The following is a 22770-nucleotide window of genomic DNA, read 5'->3' as shown; positions in this document are numbered from 1 at the left end:
AGCTTCTAGTGGATATCATTGTTAATATTTACCTATTAGGTTCTGTGAAAAAGCAGAAATAGAATAAGATCACCAAATTCTCACCATTTTATCAAAATGGAATATGAGAAAGTTGGTGAATCTGAATCAGAAAAAGCTATCAAGAATTCTCCTAATGTGAAAACAAAGCCTAGAAATACTCCAGATATCCCAGAAGTCCCCAGGCTTGAAGTTCCAGCCTCAGTGCGGGACATCATCTATCGGATTCAGCGAGCACAGGTCACTCGAGCCAGAGATGTAAGTAATGAATGAGGAATTTACAGATGGCACCTTGAAGAACAGAGTTACAGAGAGAGAGGGAGGAACACACACACACACATACACACACCCCACAGAGTCTTCCACCCTCCTCTGGTTCACTCCTAGGATGATCACAGTGGCCAGTGTTAGGCCAGGCTGAAACCGGGAACCAGGAACTTCATCTGGGTCTCCCACATCAGTGATCTAGGACCAACTAGTTGGGCCATCTTCTGCTCCCTTTCCAGGCCAGTAGCAGGGAGCTAGAACAGGAGCAAATGAAGCTGTAAGCCAGCAGCTCTAAGAAATTGTAGAAAACATGCTACAGTATGAACTGAAGAAATAGAAAAGGGAAATAAAAACATTCCTGGAAACGAATGAAGATGATAACAACATATCAAAAAAAAAAAAAACAGCAAAAGCAGTACTAAGAGAGAAGTTCAACAAATAGTGCCTCTATTAAGAAATCTGAAAGGCAACAAATAAATGATGTATCAGTACATCTCAAGGACCTGAGAAGAGTAACAGCAAACCAAACCCAAACTAGCAAAGAATTAAAATTAGAGAAGAAATAAAAAAATTGAAACAAAAAATGATACATAAGAACAGTGAGTTGAGGAGTTGGTTTTTTTTTTTGAAAATTAGCAAGACCAATACAAAACTGGCCCAACTTATCAAAAAAAAAAAAAAAAAAAGGAGGCAGAAGATCCAAACCAATGAAGCCAAAGATGAAAAGGAAAATATAACGACACCACAGATATAAAAAGAACCATCAGGAATTATTACAGCTATGTGTCAATAAATTGAAAAATCTAGAAGCAATGGATAGATTTTTAGATACACAAAACCCACTGAAATTGAGTCATGATGATATCGAAAACAGAAATAGACCAATAACTAGAACATATAATGAATAAATAATAAAGACTCTCCCAACAAAGGAAATTCCAAGACCAAATGGGTTACCCGCTGAGTTCTACCAGACTTTTCAAGAACTAATTACAATTCTTGAGAATCTATTCACAGCAACTGAAAGACAGAGGATCCTCCTAAACTCCTCCTCTTCATCCTTCTTAAGATTTTATTGGACAAGCAAATCTACGGGGATAAGGAGAGAGAGAGAAAGATCTTCCATCCACTGGTTCACTCCCCAAGTGGCCACAATAGCTGAAGCTGAGCCAATTTGAATCCAGGAACCAGGAACTTCTTCCTGGCCTCCCAATGCAGGTGCAGGGTCCCAAGGCTTTGGGCCATCCTCTGTTGCTTTCCCAGGCTACAAGCAGCAAGTTGGATGGGAAGCAGGGCTGCCGGGACGTGAACCAGCAGCTGTATGAGACCCCAGCATTGACAAGGTAAGGATTTAGCTACTGAGCCATTGCACTAGGCCCCCAAACTCCTTCTTTGAGTTCAACATTTCTTTAACTCATAAGAGAGTCTGGCAAGGTTGTGGGCTATAAAATCAATACACAAAAATCAATAGTGTTTATATGCGTAAACAATCTCATGGCTGAGAAAGAACTTGTAAGATCAGTTTCATTCACAATAACTGCAAAAATTTGAATATCTTGAAATAAATTTGATCAAAGATATGAGGAATCTCTAGGGTAAAAACTGCAAAATATAAAAGAAGAAAAAGTAGAAGACACTGAAACATGGAAAAATATGCCATGTTTGTGAATTTGTAGAATATTATCAAAATGTCCGTACTATTGAAAGCAGCTTACAGATTCAAAGTGATCCTCAGCAAAATAACTGTGACATACTTATCAAATATAGAAAAATTAATATAGAAACACAAGAGACTCAAAATATTAAGGTAATCTTAAAAACCAATCAAAGCTGGAAGTATTATATTACCAGATTTAAAGATATGTACTATATGGCAGTTGTAATCAAAACAGCCTTGTACTGGTACAAAAAACAGACCTGAAGATTAATGGAACAGAACAGAATCTCAGAAGTGAACCATAATGTCTATAGTCAACTAAATTCTGACGAGTGAACTAAAATCAATCTATAGAGAAAGGAAAATAGATCAATACATGCAGAACTAGATTTTTACCTTATACAAAAATCAACTTAAAATAGATCAAGGATCTAAGTCTGTGATCTGATATCATCGAATTACTAGAGAGAAGCATCAGGAACACTGCAAAGTTAAGCATGAGCAAAGACTTCTTGGAAAAGACCCCAGATGCAGAGGCAATGACAGCAAAAACAAACAAATGGGATTGCAATAAGCTACAAAGCTTCCGCACTGCAAAGGAAGCTATCAGGAAGCCATCAATAAAGGTAAGAGGCAATCAACAGAACGAGAATAAGTATTTGCAAACTACACAACTGATAGAAGATTAATATCCAAGGTTTCTTTTTTTTTTTTTTAAGAACTCCAGAAATTCAACAGGAATAAGAGAAAGTACAATTAAGTGGGCAAAGGTCGTGAGCAGACATTTTTATTTTCCAAAGCATGAAATTCAAAAGGTGAACAGACCTGTGAGTGCTCAGGTTCTCCAGCTGTCAGGGAAAAGCAGACAAAACACAGCACGAGGTTCCACCTAACCGCAGGGAGAAGGGCCCTGACACACAGAGAAACCAATAACCAATCAATGTTGGCCAGGATGTGGGGCCACAGGTACTGTACTCCACTGCTGGTGGGAATGGGAACTAGTGCAGATGCTACAGAAGACAACATGGAGATTCCTCAGATACATGAAAATAGGTCTAACGATGTGATTCAGACTTCCTACTGCTGGGAATATGTCCAAATAAAATAAAACCAGTATATGAAACATCTATCCATATCTCCATGTTTTCAGTAGTGCAGTTCATGAAAGCAATTGGAAAGTAGAAATTCTCTGTGTATGTAAAATACCTATTTTCCACTTAATTGGGACTCGTGTCTATTCCGTGATTTTAATCCAGAGACAGCATTATTTTGTGCATCTCATTGTTCCATGTCTGTTCATTAGGGATTGCTGCACATGGACTCCTGGACGAATTCAACAAATATCTGTCAATCTGTCATCTGTCTCCCTCGCCTGTCTCTTCTATTTTGGAAATGTAAGATAACCCAGGCTCCTTTTGTACACTCTGTGTCTCAGAGTCACAACTTCTCTACTTCTTTGTGTTGGAGAATGTTTAGACATCAGACTTCGGGAGAGGTATGCGAAATACTCTTGCTGATCACTGCTTGTGGACCATCTCAGCCGAGATAAGAAATACAAGGCTGTACATTAACCTAGGCATCCAACACGCTCGCACTTACATGTCTACCTGTCCGTATGTGTATGTAGAGTGCAGCCTTACACTGATATTTTACCTTCCAGTCCTGTCGCGACAGGTTCTCTTTTTGTTTTTAATTTGAAATGAATTTATCCAACAGCAGGAAACCCAATTCTATCCATGTTAATGTGGTATCAATTCAGAGAACAGATTCAGCATGGTTTGTGGATATATTTCTAAGAATATAATGCTTCTAACATCCTCCTACTTTCTTTCCTATTAATTTTTGAGAAGGCATATTTTAATTTATTTCACTGAAAGGTGCAATTGTTTCACTAAGTAAATGGCACTACAAGTAAAAAGTAAAAAGACCATAATTCAACATTAGTAGATAAAACATAAAACCAGAAATCAAATGAAGAGATGTCAATTTTATTGATACAGTGAATTTTAAAATGACCAACATATAAAAACTATAGTAGCATATCATATTCTTAGCAATTTGACAAAGATATAAAGCAAAGCTTTACATGGAGACATTTCTTTGTTGTTGTTTTTTTTTAAATTTTCAAAAGTTTTACCTCTCACATCTAAGAAAATATGGTATTTGTATTTCTGGGTTGAGTTTATTTCACTCAACATCATATTCTCCAGATGCAACCATTTTGATGTAAATTATATAGGAATTATAAAGGAATCACAACAGATCCAGAATACGCAGAAGGAATTCTGAACAACAGAAACCAAGCTGGCTGGCTGGAGCTGCTGCTATAACATAACAGATTGTCCCACAGAAGTGCTGGTTTGAGTCCATACTGCTCCATTTATGATCCAGCTCCCTGATAAAAGCATCAAGTCCATGTGGGAGTCCTGGGTGAAGTCCCCGACTCTTGAATCAGCAGATGGAAAACTTCTCTGACTCTCTCTATAACATTATCTTCCTAAATAAATGGATTTTTTTTTAAAAAAGGAAATCAAGATGGAGGCACCAGACGATTTGAATTCAAAGCATACTACACTACAAAGCTATAGTAATGAAAAACAGCACAGCACTCAAATGAAAGCTAATAGATCCCCATAGATGGAGTGGTACAGAATAGACAGCACAGAAGTTAATTCATATACACAGGACCAAATGGTTTTCACCAAGGTGCCCAGGCCACACACAGGGAAAGGATAATCTCTTCAATAAATGGTGCTGGCAAAAGTAAATATATACACATACTTTTATTCACATACATATGCGTATGTGTGTATGAGTAAAATGAGATCCCTGCTTCTCACTACCTACCAAAATTTTTTTCAAGATGGGTCAAAGACCTAAATTTCCAACGTGGATGAAAAATTATACCGAGCGAATACTTCAAGACGTTGGTATAGTTATGACTTCTCGGGCAAGACACTCAAAGCACAGGCAACAAAGTGAAGCCAGACAAAGCAGATAACGTTCAAACTCAGACGTTTTTGTGCAGCAATGGAAACAAGCAGCACAGTGAACAGATAGCCAACAGAGTAAAGAAAATATGAACGACTTGTCTGGAAAAGTATGAATATTCAGAGTTTATCAATAACCCAGTTAACAAACAGGAAAGGAGCTCTACAGACAATTCCCAAAAGAAATATGTCTTAGCTATGTATTTCTTGACAATACATGAAAAAAAAATTCAACCTCATTAGCGGTGGGGAAACACAAATCAAAACCGCAATGAAAAGCCCAATTTTTGTGACACACCATGCATTTTTCATTTCTAGCATACTCATAGTTTCAAAATCACTAACCTACACTCTGGTGAGAAACCCAATTACTGATTTGTGCATATTTTACGTACCAAGTGCCTGGGTATTAACTTTGTTGTCCAGTCAAAATACTGTTTTCTGGTTTCTGTTTCTTCTTGGTGTACTTATGGTATTCACGTCTACACAATCTTAGTTCTTAGCGTTAGAATTATCCCAGATGCATGCCTAAGTGGCAGGTAGTGATATGAGACTATGGTGATAAAAGTCCAAATCTATGAAAATATGTATGTAGAAAAGTTCACTCTCTTCTCGTCTTTACTATTCTCTTCTTAATCTTTCTTTCCACCACCCTCCCTCCCCACACACATCTAGCTTTCACTTACCTTTATTTCTTTTGTGTAAATGAATAGATTCAGGTGCAATGTATCATAGCATCACTTTTCATACATGAAAAGTAACATATAACAGATTTTCTATTGCATCTGCTGTTTTATAGCTTTATAGCTTTGCAATAACTTCACATCAGCTTATACAAGTCTTTTTAAATCTATTTAACAGGTTGACACAAGTTGGCTTGTGGGGTGGGGCAGGGTGGGGATGGAGTGGTGGGTCATTTGCCACCTAAACTTATAAGTACTTCCGAGGATCATTTATACTTTTAATTCTCACATTTGTCTTTAGGCTCCTTTAAACCGTTTTCTGTGAAAGCCTGGGGTAGAAGTGCAATCTACTATGTTTTCCAAAAGGGAAAGTGATTGTCCAGAGCCATTTGTGAAAAATTTATTCTTTCCCACAACTTTAGAAAAGGTGCTTAGTAAAAGTATCATGCCTCCGTATGTTATCATAATATTAACCAGCCTATTTCCTTTAACCTTCAACAACACTATCAAATGTTTTTACCCTGATAGTGTCTTGAAAAGTCTTAGCTGTTTACTCTTCTAAACAATTTCTGGAACTCGATTGAGAAGTTTACAATACATTGTAAAAAAAAAAATCAGAACTTTTACCATATTTGTATTGAGTTTGTTTAATTTGGTGAGCTATGTGATTGTCTTTTTTTTTTTCAGTCCATGAGTATGGTGTACTCTCCATTTATTGACATGTCTTAAATTTCTTTCAATAAAGTTTCATGATTTCATTGTTTACTTAGTTCCTTCTTTTCCTCTAGGACCTTAAAACACAGATGGATCACATAATGAGCAACGTGGATCGAATAATGGAACGCTACAATCTTGGTTCTAGCCCACCCTCTATAAAGAGTATCTTCCTTAAAGAACATATGAGAAAACAGAGAACTACATTTTTGGAGAGTGTGGCTACCTATACCAAGAATGCTGAAAACAGAGAAAAGACACTTGCCTACATTCTGGCCTGGTTAGAAGAATGGAGTAAGTTTCCAGAAAAGCCATATTCAGAAAATCAATAAATTGTGAAGGGCCGGTCATCTTAAAAGAGAACAATACTTGGGAGGTGGTTAAGAAAGTGTGCTGTTTTACAGCAAGGACAGAATAGATCAGTTCCCCAAGCGCCAGTTTCTCAGGCTTCCTTGCTTCTCTTCCAGTTTACCAGCAAAGCTCCAGCACTCTGTCTGTACGCTTACACTTGCTTGCCTGGGACGTTCTCACCATATCATCATGTCTCGTTCTAGTCTTAAGTTGATGTGTTTTCCAAACATCCCCATTCCCCATCATCTTATACTCTGTTACCCCTTACCTTTATTTGTATCTATATCAATAGTATCTGATACATCACACAACTTTTACCTTTTATTTCCTTTATTCTTAATCAATGGAAGCAGTACTGAAATTAGGGAACTTGCATTCAATGCTGTGTTCACTGAAATAGGGCAATATCCATATGGACAGACATTGGTTGAATGAAAGAATGAACATGCGTGTGATAAATAAGCACAGAAAAGGAGGAAAGGGATAGAGGGAGGAAGAGAGGGATTGACGTGCAGATGGGGAGTGCTCGATTCACTGGCTCATTCCCAAAATGCCAAATGGCCCGGGATGGTCCCGCTCAGAGCCTGGGACCCCACTGCCGTCTCTGACATTGGTGACAGGGACCCAAGCACTTCAGTTGCATTTCTACTCACATTTCACAGGAAGAGAGAATTTTAGAAGTAGAGCAGTTGGTGCTCCAAGTGGCCCTTTGATATGGGGTGTTGACTCTGCAAGGACAATCTTGCAATTCATGCCAAAATGGTGCTTCACCCGCCCCACCCACAACCCCATCAGGATATCTTTTAAAGAAAAAAAATATTAATTTTTTTTATTAGAAAAGCAGATTTACAGATAGAAGGAGAGACAGAGAGAAAGATCTTCCATCCTCTGGTTCACTCCTTTAAGTAGCCGCAATGGCCGGAGCTGAGCTGATCTGAAGCCAGGAGCCAGGATCTTCTTCTGGGTCTCTCACAGGGGTGCAGGAGCCCAAGGCTTCAGGCCATTCTCTACTGCTTTCCCAGGTTGTAAACAGGGAACTGAATTGGGAGAGGAGCAGCAAGGATACACACCAGCGCCCAAGTGGGATCCCAATGTGTGGAAGGCAAGGATTTAGCACTGATCCATTGCCCTGGGCCCAGGAGTTTTATTTGGGTTTATAGATTTGGGTTCATAGAGCTGGGTTATATTTGGGTTGCAGATTGGGGTTATATATACGTGATGACATCTACTCATATTTCAGATATCTACTTCCCTTGCAGTTAGGACTGAAACCAAATAGACACCTTCAAACATGATTCAGTAGACTTACCACTCAGCTTTCTCAGCCAAATCTTTAACTTTCTCATTTATAAAATTTATAAAGGATAGTGGTAAGTGCAACATAATCGTACTAAGTAGCTACCTGATATTACAAAGCTATATGATTACTATTGTTTAATCAAAACACAAAACATTTTTTTTCCCTCTCTTCAAGATGCTATTTTATCTGACATAACTACAACTGATATTGATGAGCACTACCACTTGATAGTACGAATGGAGATGTTTCCAGACACATTGAGAGCCATTGAGAACAATGTCAACTTACTATGCAGCATGAGTTCCACCTTCCTGAAAGACAAGAAGACTCAAAAGAAAAAAGCAGGTAACTTCCTTTGTGATTTTGCAAATGTAGTTTGATTTTTTTTTTCATAAAATGTAGCTTGGTGGAGGTATAATTTATAGATCATAAATTTCACATGCTCCTGAATAAGAGGAGGACTCCCAATGAAACTGTTACAACTTGACAATAGGATGCTAGATTTCCTTCCCTTACCCATACCTACAATGCCATGTTACACTTAAATATTAGAATGTTGGACTTGCGACCATGCCATTATAATAATACGGGGGCAAATGGTGGAGGGAGAGAATAGGGAGGGAGAAATGGGAAGTGGAGGGAAGAATCCCTATACTTACAAAACTGTAGCATGGAAAATAATAACAATAAAAATACAAAAAAAAAAAAAAGAAAGGGAATCAGAGCAAAAAGAAATAAAAACTTAAAAAAACTCCTCACATGCTGATTGTAGAGTTAAATTATTTTAATATTTTTTAAGAGATCTATTTTTTTTTTTAATTTGAAAGGCAGATTTACAGAGAGAAGGAGATATGTAGAGAAAAGGTCTTCCATCCACTGGTTCATTCCTCAAATGGAGCTGAGCTGATCTGAAACAGAACCAGGAGCTCCGAACTCTTTTGTGCCTTGTGTATGTGTTCACAATCATTACAGATTGCTCATGAACTGGCCCTTTTGTTTCCAGAACCATGATTTTTGTGTTAACATCTGCTTTGTCATATATTAATATAGTCTCTTCAGCTCCAAGTGAACTTTTTTTTTGTCAATTTACTTCCAGCTTATCTTGTTTTGTAATCCAAGGTGTGTCACTTGTAGTTGGATCTTATGGGACTTTTTCTTTTGATGCAAGTTTGACAACCCAAGTCTCCCATATGGGTGGCAGGGTCACAGAAATTTGAACCACTGTTTTGATGGGGGAGAATAGATGGGATTGTTGTCTGTCATTTAGCCATTCTGGAAATTTTTGTCTGTTGATTTATGGCCTTTTTAGAGAGAACCAAAGATTCCAATCAGCAAGACAAGTTACAAAAGAGAGCAAAAAACCCGAAAGAGAAATTTGACAGCATCAAGCATCCCTAAAAGCAGGGGAATTTTTGTGTTTGCATGGTATCTAATCCCAAACCTCCCAGTTAAAGTTAATGATCCCACAATTGAGATCGCCTCTATTGCTTCTCGGCCTTTTGGCTAAGATCGAGTGTGAGATCACCTCTATAGTTCTAGAAGCAGTTCTAGGTGACCAAAGAAGACAGTCTTACAAAAACAATTTGTTTTGGAACTAATTGCTTTTCTTTCTTTCTTTCTTTCTTTCTTTCTTTCTTTCTTTCTTTCTTTCTTTCTTTCTTTCTTTCTTTCTTTCTTTCTTTCTTTCTTTCTTTCTTTCCTTCCTTCCTTCTTTCTTTCTTTCTTTCTTTCCTTCCTTCCTTCTTTCTTTCTTTCTTTTCCTTTCTTTCTTTCTTTCCTTCCTTCCTTCTTTCTTTCTTTCTCTTCTTGTTCCAAAGATGTGATTACTTAAAAGATAATGACAGAGTGAGGGAGAGACAAAGAGGAAGACATATTCCAGTCACTGGTTTACTCCCAAATTTGCTGGACCATACTGAAATCAGAGCTGCAATTTTTCTCTGGTTGCCCACGTTGGTGGTGGGGGCCCAGACACTTAGGCCGTACTCCACTATCCTCGCAAGCACATTAGCAGGAAGCCGAATCTGATACTCATTGTCTGTTTTATGCCTTTTCCCCACTCCAGTATCTAGAGGTGCACTATGGAAAACCTGGAAAGACAGATGTATCAAACGACCCGCAACAGCATACGCATTAAGACCAGATCAAATGATTGCTGATCAATACACAACAAACACAAAGGTTTTCGAAATCCAAAATATGCTGCAAGAACTCATAGGCTCCGCCATGTTTACCAAATTAGAAAACACTGCTATCAAATACATCTCATCAACTATCCTAAATCTCTCTAAAGCCTTGAGTGCTGCAGCTGAGCAATTAAATATTTCTAACATCGTCAATGACAGTGCATTTTTCCAGAAGTATGAAGCAGAAAGAGAACTCTCGCGACGCATAATTTATGACCTCAGTGAGCAAAATGAGAAGCTGCAACGAAAGCTTCAAGAGAGAGAAGAACAGTATGAAATAATTCAACTAAAAAGTGGCAGAGATCAACAATATGAATCATCTTCCACAGCCACGACTAATGTCAAAGATGATTATACAAAGGGCAGTCTAGGCAGCATTCTAGCCAAAGAATTTGACAATACTTTATTTAAGTCCCTTCCAAAAAAACCCAAATATTCAGAGACAGATCTTTTATTGAAAGCCCCAACTGAAGTGAAGTCAGAGTTATCTCAAGAACAGCACCTCCAATCTGAGGGCAAGACCAAAAGAGCTTCCTGGCCTTATGAGTACGCCCCTGGAGGGAAAACATCCAGGCAGAGAGTGGATGCCTATGTGTTCGAAAGGACTGGCTACTATCAAATTGAGAGAAGAGAACACACAAAAAGCCTGTATATCCACGACCGCCCTGGATCAAATGTTGGTGAGGATGGTGGGGAAAAGACACTGACTGAGGCCAAAACGAATCAATACTATGAACTAGGAGAAACAGAGAACGAAAGAGAAGGAATAAAACCAAAGACATCCTCTGAATCAGAAAGCCAATATTACCCTTTCAGTGAAACCAAAAATCAAGATGCCAAAAGTGGAACACCTTATGAGGCAGAGCAGGCCAGGAAATTCAAAACTGAATCTCCCTTGGAAAAGGGGCGTATTTTGCCAGACCTGAAAGAGCCCCCCATTGAGTCAGCGAACAAATGGACTAGGAGCCTAGCAGGTCCATTGAGTATGGCTCAAGTGAAGCAACCATCAATGCCACAGAAAGTTGAAGTTCAAGGAAAGACACAGGACATCCCCTTAACAATGAGCAAAAGCAAAATATGGAGGAGAGAACCTAAGGAAAGTCCAGCCTTCAGCAAGCAACCCAAATCCCCTCAACTTGAGAAATCCCGCCCAAATACCCAGGAAGATTCTTCACAACCTGAAAGGGTGCTGGCAACTCCAGAGGTCAAAGGTGATCAGAGTAACACGGAATCATTTCAGAAAGCCTTAATGGATTTCCTTAAAGAGAAAATTAACAACATAGACAAGCCTGCTGATGAAAACACCATGCCAAGGAAGGAGAGCTTACTGAAAAGGGCAGAAATGGAAAACTTTGAAACAATAAAAGCAAAGATGGATGAATACTTCCAAAAAATGGCTGAGATCGTGACTCAAATGGTGAGGAAATTCAGAGTTGCGAAAAAGGAAGGAGCCGATGGAGAGAAACGTAGGCTATCCAAAAAGTCGGATTCATTCATGCCAGCACCACAGGATGAGAAGTCATCAACTACTGCCAAGTCTGAAATCAGCACTTTCCTCTCAAATGAAAACATAGACCCAGTAATGAAAAATGTCATAGAAACGATCTTGGCTGAAATAGAAAGTGAGGGAGATGCTGCAACAGTCTCAACAGTAAGAAAAGAACACAAGAAAGCAAAGCCTAAACAGGAGAAATATGGACAAGAAGGTCAAGGGACAATGCAGGACAAACCCAGTCTCCAGAAGGAAGCCGATATGATAACAGAAGCACGGAAGACCACAGCGAAAGAGCAAGGGATGCAGAGAGAGAGGGGAGAGCTGAGCCTGGATCTGAAGGCGGAGAGACATCACCAGCAGAAAGAAAGAGGGAAGAAGGAGGAGAAGCAGAAGCTACGCGAGGGGGCAGAGCGCCTTGACAGACAAGGGGAGATGGCAGCAGGCCATGAGAAGACCAAGGGGAAGAAACCTGAAGATAAGACCAAAGGCACAGCACAGGAATCCCAGTTACCCCAAGGCAGAACCTTCCATGGAGTCTCAGGGCTCCCGCCCGAGACACACTCCCTACCAAGCACTCCTCCACCTTCTCCTCAGGTCTTACTACCTGGGGACCTTCACATCTACCCACAGCCCTTCACAGAGCACAAAAACATCACTCCTCAGCTCATCCTGACTCCTAGGGAGGCCCAGCCCCTGGGCAGCGCTCTGATCCCTCAGTGGACCCAGGCCTTGGGCAGAATTCAAACTCTTCAGCAGGCCCAGCCCTGGGAGGCCACACTGACACTCCAGCAGGCCCAGGCCCTGGGGACAATCCTGACCCCCCAGCAGGCCCAGGCCCTGGGGACAATCCTGACCCCCCAGCAGGCCCAGGCCCTGGGGACAATCCTGACCCCCCAGCAGGCCCAGGCCTTGAGGACAACCCTGACACCTACGCAGGCCCAGGACCTGGGGACAACCCTTACCCCACAGCAGGTCCAGGCCTTGAGGACAACCCTGACACCTGAGCAGGCCCAGGACCTGGGGACAATCCTGACCCCACAGCAGGCCCAGGCCCTAGGAACAATCTTGACCCCACAGCAGGCCCAGGCCCTGGGGACAATCTTGACCCCCCAGCAGGCCCAGGACCTGGGGACAACCCTTACCCCACAGCAGGCCCAGGCCCTAGGAACAATCTTGACCCCACAGCAGGCCCAGGCCCTGGGGACAATCTTGACCCCACAGCAGGCCCAGGACCTGGGGACAATCCTGACCCCACAGCAGGCCCAGAACCTGGGGACAACCCTTACCCCACAGCAGGCCCAGGCCCTAGGAACAATCCTGACCCCACAGCAGGCCCAGTCCCTGGGAACAATCTTGACCCCCCAGCAGGCCCAGGACCTGGGGACAACTCCAACCCCACAGCAGATCCAGGACCTGGGGACAACTCTGGCACCTCAGCAAGTCCAGGCCCTGGGGACTATACTAACCTTCCAGCGGGCTCAGATCCTGGGGGCAACCCTGACTCCAGATGAGATTCAGGTCCTGGGGGAAATCCTGACCCCCCAGCAGGCCCAGAACCTGGGGACTATACTAACTTCCCAGCAGGCTCAGGTCCTGGAGGCAACCTTGACCCTCCAGCAAGTCCAGGCCTTGGGGACAACCCTAACACCAGAGCAGGCCCAGGACCTGGGGACAACTCTGACTCCCCAGCAGATCCAGGCCCTGGGGACTATACTGACTTCCCAGCAGGCTCAGATCCTGGGGGAATCCTTGACACCCCAGGAGGACCAGGCCCTGGGGACAACACTGACCCCAGAGGAGGACCAGGCCCTGGGGACAGCCTTGATCCCCCAGAAGGCCCAGGCCCTGGGAACTATACAGACTTCCCAGGAGGACCAGGTCCTGGGGACAACACTGACCCCAGAGGAGGACCAGGCCTTGGGGACAACCCTGATCCCTCAGGAGGCCCAGGACCTGGAGACAACCCTGACATACCAGGAGGACAAGACCCAGGGGGAAACCCTTACCCTCCAGGAGGACCAGACCCCCCAGGAGGCCCAAGCCCTAGGGACAACTCTGACCCCACAGCAGATTGAGGCTCTGGGGATTACACAGATCCCCCAGGAGGACCAGGCCCTGGGGACAACTCTGAACAACCAACAGGACCAGGCCTTGGAGATCACCCTACCATCCCAGGAGCCCCAGGCCCTGGGGACAAGCCTGACTCCCCAGGAGGACCAGGCCCCAGAGACAACCCTGATACCCCAGGAGCCCCAGGCCCTGGGGAAAACCTTGACCTCCCAGCAGGTCCAGGCACTGGGGACAACTCTGACCCCAGAGGAAGACCAGGCCCTGGAGATGATCCTGATCCCCCAGCAGGTTCAGGCTCTGGGGACAGCTCTGACACCAGAGCAGGTTCAGGACATGGGGACAACCCTGACACAGGAGCAGGCTCAGGCCTTTGTAACTACCCTGATCCCTCAGGAGGCCCAGGCCCTGGGGACAATAACTCCTGTAAAGGCCCATTTCTTGGGGAAGAGCCCAATCCCCCAGCAGACCCAGGGCCTGGGGACAACAACTCCTGCAAAAACCCTGTTCCTGGGGACAACCCTGATCCCCCAGCAGGCCGAAGCCCTGGGGCTCGCTCTGATACCTAAACAGGCTGAGACCCAGGCGCAGGCTTTGCACCCTCCTCTCACCAGGAGACCAACTCTAACACTGAGAGCCCCTACTGCCCCTCGGGACACCCTGGCAATAAAGGCAGCTGGCACTTCTGAACAGATCCAGGCAATGCAAATCTCACCCCATATACAACAGACCCCGCTGTTCAGGGTTCCTAGCACTCAAGAACAGGCTAAACTCACCCAGGCAACTGGGACCACCCCTACTCCTGAGCCAGTTCAGGCAATGGAATTTCCATTCACTTCTATGCAGGCACGGCCATCAAGGATGTCTGCATTTCCAGAGCTATTTCCAGTATCTGGGACCCCTCCCACTCCAGAGCAGCCCCTTGAGCTGGAAGCTCTTAGCTCTGGGCAGTTATTTCTGTCTAAGGATGCTTTAGCTGCCAGGCCACCTCCAGTACTGGAGGGCACTCCCACACCCAGGTGGCCTGTAACATCTGGAATGACATCTATCCCTGCAAAGATTCCAAGTGTCTGGGGTCCTCTCACACCTGGGAAGTCCTTCCCCGAAGAGCTCAAGGAGTCCAGACATTTATCCATCGCTGGGAAGCCCCTGGAACACCACCATGCCCCCAGAGAGCAGTCCCCCTCTCTACCGGCCGCCTCCACCCTTGGGCAGCAACTGACCCCACTGATCCTGCACGCACTTCAGAAGCCAGGGAAACCTCTGCCTTCCCCGACTCCGCAGTTACTGATAACACCACAGAAGCCACAATGGGACCAGAAATCACGATTCCCCCCGATAGAAAAGCCCTCGATGGTAACTTCACGTTCAGATTCCGACAAAGCCAAGATGGTGGGGCCCCTTCAAGAACTTGAAAGGATGACCTATTTTGTTGATGTGTCAGCTCAGAGAAAGAACCTGACACTGTTAAATGAGGCCGTGAGAACTCCTGGACTTCCTTCCCATGTACACATGATAGCTAGGAATCTTATCATCAAGACACTGCACACAGACGCGGCACGGCTGGGACACCTGTTACACAAGTACGCTGCCTACAGGCTGATCCAGCGAGTCAGGTAGGTAATTCCCCAGTGGTCTAGTTGCTCTATGTCCGCTGTTCCTGTGAAGTCCTGATATGAAATATCCTCTCATTGCCCTACAAGCATATTCGTATTTGTTAGATGATACGTTGTGCAAGAATCTCTTATAGCAGACGTGCAGGATGGACGCCTGTGTAGTGGAAGAAGAAATGGCAACAAAATCCATCTCATGTATTCACCTCGCGGGCAGAGATGCTAGAGCCTGTGAGTCAGGGATGATTTTCAAAAGATCATCTTTGCTCAAAAGATACGAGATGCCTGCTCACTATCCTGCACTCCTTTCACCTTCACTTCACCAGATGACAGAGGATTTCCATTTCATTCTGCTTATTTTAAAAAATAATCAACATGGCTCTCTCTCTTCTTTGCTCTTCTCCTCTCTCTTCCTTCTGGCCTCCCTTCCCCCCTTCCCCTTTTCCTGCCCCGCTGGAATAAACCTCCTAAGATAAAAAAAAAATCAACACTACATTAATTTTTCAAATTCATCTGAGAGAGCGCGAACGTTTGCATCTGTTGGTTCACTCCCCAAATGCCCACGTGGGACAGAAGTGTGCCAGGGCCCAGGACCACATAAAAGCTAAGAATAAAAAAATCCTCACAGGTGGCCCAACCCAAAGCTGCACCATCACCATTGCCTTCCAGGGTGTGCGTCAGCAGCAGGCTGGAAGCAGAAGGCATGGCTATCAACTCTCAGTACCCTGACATGGAAAGTGGACATCCAAGCCACTGGTTTGTCCAGCAGCTTGCCTCACAGCATCCAGTGTTTGCCCCAAAGCATGTATGATTTAAAAACTGGGAGATGTTGACTGATGTATTTCTTAGCAGCTAAGACACAGGCTAGCATGCTCACATCATGTCAGGGTAACTGTGTTTAATCATGGATCTAGTTCCTGATTCTCTTCAGGGTTCCGACTAATGTGCACCTGGAAAGCAGAGGTGATGGACGGGTGACTGGGTTCCTGCCACTATCGGGGAGCACTGGACTGAGTTCACAGCTCCCAGCTCACTGCTCCCTCAGTGCTGCAGGAATTGAACCTAGAGAATGGGAATTCCCTCTGCTTCTCAAATGTATATTCTTTAACAAAGTAGAGTGTAAATGCTCCTTTCTATCTACTTGAAAGGCAGATGGACAGAGAGAGCTCCCATCACTGATTTACGCTTAGCAGTTGGGGCTGTTAAGCCAAGCTGAAGCCAATTCACTTTTACCACGTGGGCAGTGAAAATGCAACTTGTTGAGCCATCGCCTGCTGCCCCCTAGTGCACTCAGAGGAAGCTGCACTGGGAGAAGGAGGCAGGCATGCAGTCCAAGAACTCCCATGCTCCTTATGGGAACACCCCTTCTGAACCACCGCTTCAAATGTCCTCCCTAACAAATAGAAACACGTCTGAAAGATTGGCATGACAGGTGACACGTAGAATTCCATCGCTTGTATTTGTGCTTGTTTACTGTGGGCAAGGCTAAGTGTCTTCTTACAGTCTGAAGAACCCTGTAAAGGACCCCCCCCACTCCAATCGTTTGTCTATTAAAACAAAGTTTTGTGAGATTGATTTATCTGTCCTTTTCAAATATTGGAAAATTAGCCACTTTTCTTCTATACAAGTTGCCAAATTCTTCCCCACTGGTATTTTAATTCCACTTTCGCTGTATTTGCTTTGTAGACAATTTGTATTTGTTTATGTATGTGAATTTTTAAAACTAATGCTTACTGCTTTATTTGCAGGCCTTATGCATGCTGAGGTTACTGAATTCTTTTTCTGGACTTGTTATTAAGATGCTTCAAAGCTTGGTTATTGCCCCCCCCTTTTTTTTTGCCTGTATTGCAGTTAAGTCTGATTCTTTCTATTGTAGAATATAAATTTCACTGTTTTTTTCTTTTTCATGTGGCTACCCTGTTGACCCATAACATTTTGCAAGTATTTATCTATCTAGAAGGCAGTCCCTGATAGCCAGGTCTGTGTCAGAATCCAATCCAGGAGCCGACTGGTTTTAATATATTCGAATGATAAGCAATATTTTAATGCTAAAATATTGTGAACAGTTAATAAAAATTTAGTAATCATATAGATTATCTAAAGTTAATTCACATGAGGAAATAGATTAGTAGTTTAAAAAACCTCTGTTTCCATCTCATCTTTCTCTGTTTGAAGGGATGATATGAGAAATGAGTGAAACAGAACAAGTTCACTGATTAGGCCCAAACTAATTCTTGTCCATTTTTTTTAGAAACAATATAATCCATCAAATAAAAGTCATCCAAAACTCTGGGAAGGGTTATGAGACTCAGAAACTCTACATCATATTGAGCAAAATTGATGACCATCAGAAAAAGGTGATGTGTGCCTGGACTGAGAAGCAGAAGCTTCTAGAAGAGACACGGAATCAGTGCATGAAGAAAATGATATCCTTATTTAGCCAGGTGATGTGTTTTCTGTTCCCTTTGACCAGTGTGTTGTGATAAAAAAAAAAAAAATAACAAAAACGTAAGTGTGAAGTTCTGGAAGCAGCCCTGACCTGAGAGATGATGAATGTTAGTTTTCTAGGTATGTCCTAAGAAGGTGCCACAAACTCAACGGAACAAGGGCGGGGAGTGTTCTGCCCATGGTCCTGGAAATCATTTGATTTGGTCCTGTCAAAGGCAATCACAGGTGGATCTGACATTCAATAGACCTATAGAAGGTTAATTGTTAAGTTGAAAATTTTCTATGCAGTATGAATCACATCATAAACATTCAAACGGTCCCAGGCAGGACAGAATGGTTTTTGCCCCGCCACTCCCATGGTTCTAGAACCTGTCATGGTTCTAGAGGCCATGAATGTAGGAAATCAATATGCTGTAGGGTTGGTTCCTTCTGGATTCTCTGAGAAAACTGTCTCATGCTTCCCTCAACTGCAGGGCCACTGGAAATCCTCAGCATTCCTTAGCTTGCAGCTGTTGAATTCCCATCTTTGCCTCCACCTCTCAAATGGCCCTCGGTACGCATCTGGGTTCTGGGCCTTAGGAGACCAACGCCATCAGATGCAGGATCCAACGACATCCTGGCTCAAACAGGATGATCTCGCATCCAGATCCCTAACTCAGATTTGTAAAGGTCCCTGCTCTAATAAGGCTGTTTCAGAGATTCTGAGTGAACACAGCTTATGAAGAGGCCATTGCCCAACCTGCCACTATAGCATGACCAGTGACACTCCCAGACTGACAACAAGAATATTCGTTAAAATTCTAGATGAGAAAAAGACGAGAATAGGAGTAGGCTCCAGAAAATTTCAGCTCATCTTTGTCACCCACATGTACCAGACTCCAGAAGTGAAACTTCTTGAAGCCACTGCTCCCTAATTGTGGGCAGTTACTTTTCTCTTCAAAACCAGCAGTTGGCTAGGCTTACTGCCCTCAGTTCATGCAAAGGGAGACAACTTGCTCTGTCAGCACCAGGCACAGGCCATCCCACTCAGTGCTGGCATCCACTCACTGTGACCCACAACCCCTTATCGGGCTACTGGCAATCTGGTTTGGGGAGTGACAGTAACTTTCCAAAAGTTGAGTTTTTTCCTTGGGATTATATGTTTAAGAATTCCTGGCACGAACTTAATTTCTTTTTTTTTTTAATTATTAATTACATTGTATTATGTGACACAGTTTTATAGATACTGGGATTCCCCCCACTCCCCAAACCCTCCCCCTATGGTGGATTCCTCCACCCCGTTGCATAACCACAACGAACTAAATTTCTAACAATAATGCAAGCTAAAATTCTAGGAACATTTTATAACTAAATATTCTAAATATTATAACCATGTATTTAGAAAGAACATGCCTCATCTTTTGACTTTTTTGTGACATCCTTTTTCTGATTTAATTTTTATAGCTCAGAGACACATACAAATTGAATCTCAGTCAACCTGTTCCATTGATCACCCACAAAAATGAGATAGCTGCCTCTGCTGAGTTTGCTCAACAGACACATCAAAAGTTACCAATAGAAGAGGATAAGCATTCTGCCAAGAAAATCAGGTGTGTGAGTGGAAGGCTGACACGTTCAGATGAAGTGTGGAATCTGAGTCTTCCCCACCCCCCCGGTTTCTTCCTCTTCCTCATCATTCTGATATGCGGCAATGGCGAGTCTGAGGGCGTGTCGTCTGAGCTAATCTGGGTGATTAGTTGGTTGTGAGTTCAGTTTCTAAAAACAGTGAAAGGAGCTGTGCACTTTCGCCTGTGCCTCCCTCATTCCCCAGATACCAAGACCAGACGGATGCCATCTGGAGAACCGATCTGTCTACATCCAGCTACCCAATAATAGAGAAGACACCAATAAGCGTGCCCTGGGACCAGCTGGGTGGGTACCCAGACATTCCTAGGCTGCTGCAGTTAGATGTCCAGTCTACCTTCAGAAAATCTCTTGCATCCATTAAAACACGGTAAGTACTAGCAGCACCTTGACAATTTGGCCTTTTGTCACATCTTTTGTTTTCCCGACCTTTCTGCTGCAGCAGCAGAAAGTGGCCAGAAGTGTTTGCTGTGTCATAAACCTGAGGATATCACCTTTGAAAAATATAAAATTAACAGTCATCTCAAGTGTCAATTTAATGCACTGCAGCTTCTGTAAAAAAAATAAACTTTCAACTAACTGACTTCAGTGATGAATCACAAATAGTTGGGTTAGATAATGGTCAGCCAGGTCTTTCATTTCTTTTTTCATTCCCTCTAAGCCTTTTGTAATGCTGGACTGGTAATGAAAAACATTTTTTTTCTTTTTCAAAAATTATTATCATTTATGATACAGCTCCATAGGCTCTAGAATTTCCCTTACCCCCTACCCAAAACCCCTGCAATGAGTTCAACTATATTATAGTTCTTCATAAATAGCCCTAAGTTCATCATTGTGGGCATGGCCAATGGCAGAGAGTCCAGCATGCTATTGACAAGATACAGTTAACAGTTATATTGGGAGTCCATCTTTGATCTGGAAGTAGAGATGCATACTGCATTGTATCCTCACATCTGTATATGATAGTTTCCATTACAGAGTTACTTTACATCCCCTTAAATGAAAAGCCACAAAACAAAATCAACAATAGGAAGAAAAATAGAAATTTACAACACCATGAAGTTAAATTACATGCTACTGAATGACTAATGTGTCACTGAAGTAATGAAAAAGAAAATCAGGAACATTCTTGAGGAAAATGATGCTGCCATATGATCTGAGTCAGTGAAGAATCTAATATGAGAAAAAACTTTTGAAAAAGTGAAACTAAAAACAGAAACATCAAAATCCATAAGATATAGTTTCCACTGACCTTTGTTGGTGCCTCTGCCAGGTAGTAGAGTGTTTGCCCCTTCGGCGAATATGCCGCTGGGTGCTGGACTGGGCAAGGGGGCAGCGGTCAGTGCTCACGGAGACAGGAGATGGCGCAAATATCTGAGCCCCTGTCACTCAAGTGGAAGGCTGAATTCCAGACTTTTGGCCTAACCTGAGCTATTACTGGCATTTCTATCCCTCTTCGTGTGTGTGTGTGTGTGTGTATGTGTGTGTGTATGTGTGTGAAGGGTGTCTCTAAATGTGATTCTCCAATGAATTTGTAAGAATATTATTTGATAAGTAATAAACTGTTACCAAGCTTTTAAAATTTTGTACTGGAAGACATTCTTTTCCTTAATTAATATGATTTTTTGAAGTATGGATTATATATTGATTTTACTAAATTTATTGTTAATTTCCTATGAGTTGCCTACATTTCCACAAAATATGGATTCTGAGCAATTTGTAATAAGATTTTCTCTTTTAAATTCCAGAATGAAGAATACTCCTAAGTGACTGTAAAATAGAAGTATATTCAAAATAAATTTATATATTTTTCAATAAAATATCCAGCTTGTTTTTTATGGCTATGAATTGTGTGGTTTATCCCTGTCTTTCTTGAATGTAGTTTCTTAAGTCAAACACCTTTATTCTAGATTGCAATCACGGCCACTCATGAAAAAAAAAAATCTACTGCTCTAGTTGAAGCAAAACATTAACAAATTTTGGTAAGCACTAAGTTATGACAGGGGCAATTCAGGGCCCTTGGCATGAGAGCTAAGTGGCACAGTCTTACCGCCAACATTCCAAACCCAAAGAAGCAATGGAAGCAAGGTGAGTTTGCATCATAAGAAAGACAAAAAGCAGAGGAAATGCCCGGAGAATCAGAAAATGATTATGATTTGGCAAATAAGAGCAATAGAGGAAGACTAGGCATCTAACATGCTCATTCTGAGGGGGAGAATCTGAGCCGGATTCTCTTCTGTGTAACACAGTACTACAACAGATCACTGGCTTCTCCTTGAACCCCACACTCCGATCCTAAAAGTCCAGGAGAGCCAAGAGTCCCAAAGAGAATGCTATTGCTAGGCAGGGTTGACCAACCAACTAACCTGGCACAAGTCTTAGCTGAATCCAACAGCGAAGACTTTCCTTCCTTCTTCCCTTCTAGGCTTATGCTAGCCAAATGCATTCTTAAAGCACAAAAAGTTCCTTAAGGGAGAAATATCTCTGGCAAGAACAACACAAGTAGAACTTAAAAGTTGTACACCTAACCCACAAGGAACAACGTAAGCTAAGGTTTGTTCTTTAATTCTTCCTTCTTTCTCCATTCATAAGCCACCAAACACGGCTGATAATTATGTAGGGAAAGGAGTTCATAGATTAAAAATATCTCGACAGCCAGGAAGGCAGTAAGCTAAATTATCTTCCCAGATGACAAGCGTAACAGAAAACAAACCAATGGACGAAGTAATTAATCAGAGACTACCATAAAGAATTAATTATTGTATTTTCAAAGCACAATTTTGAATTAGACATAAATCTATTAGATCAACGTACTTTACAAAAAGACATTAGGGAGGAGGAAGAGATGAAAACACAAAAAAGTTAAATACAGGAGACATACATAGAAATGAAAGCATTATTACAACAGATATTCTAAAAGGAGAGAAAAAAGCTAATGGAGAAGGGGTAGTCACAGACACAACAGGTAGGTTTCTATTTGAGATGCTGCATCTCCCTTCAGGTTGTCTGGATTAAGTTTGGGCTGCTCTTACTTCTGACACAGCTTCCTGTTAGTGTACTCCTTAGAATGGCTCAAGTCGCAATCCCAACAACCTCTTAACAGGAGGTCATATGCACAGGGCAGGGGGGACGCCAGAGTGGAGCAGGCAGACAGGAAGAGGAATGTATCCCAACCCTGAAGACTCCTAGATCCTCACCAAGGACTATCAGTACGAGCTCCAAGGTCTACATCCCAACTGCCAAGGAGACCACGGGGAATTGGAGTGCCTTCAGAGGCCAAGAACTCTGAGGTCACCCATCTCCATTTGGATCTCCCACATGGGATGAAAGAAGCCCATACCCCACCTTGCAGGATCCAAGG

General features: G+C 42.7%; 1 protein-coding gene across 1 annotated transcript; it reads left to right on the top strand.

Annotated features, from left to right (window-relative positions):
- Window positions 1-96: 96 nt before the first annotated feature.
- Window positions 97-21222, top strand: LOC121155538 (protein FAM186A-like). The gene is made up of 9 exons (XM_040978968.1): window positions 97-276; window positions 6404-6623; window positions 8155-8325; window positions 10043-14016; window positions 14785-15341; window positions 17590-17782; window positions 19230-19375; window positions 19597-19779; window positions 21158-21222. Exons 1-9 carry the CDS (start codon window positions 97-99, stop codon window positions 21177-21179), a joined length of 5646 nt encoding a protein of 1881 aa, XP_040834902.1. The 3' UTR covers window positions 21180-21222.
- Window positions 21223-22770: the final 1548 nt, after the last annotated feature.

The sequence above is a fragment of the Ochotona curzoniae genome, unplaced genomic scaffold (assembly GCF_017591425.1).
Source record: "Ochotona curzoniae isolate NIBS_2020 unplaced genomic scaffold, NIBS_Ocur_1.0 contig_2927, whole genome shotgun sequence".
Classification (NCBI taxonomy): Eukaryota; Metazoa; Chordata; class Mammalia; order Lagomorpha; family Ochotonidae; genus Ochotona; species Ochotona curzoniae.
The sequence above is the reverse complement of the archived record's forward strand: the minus strand, read 5'-3'. Positions and strand labels throughout refer to the sequence as shown.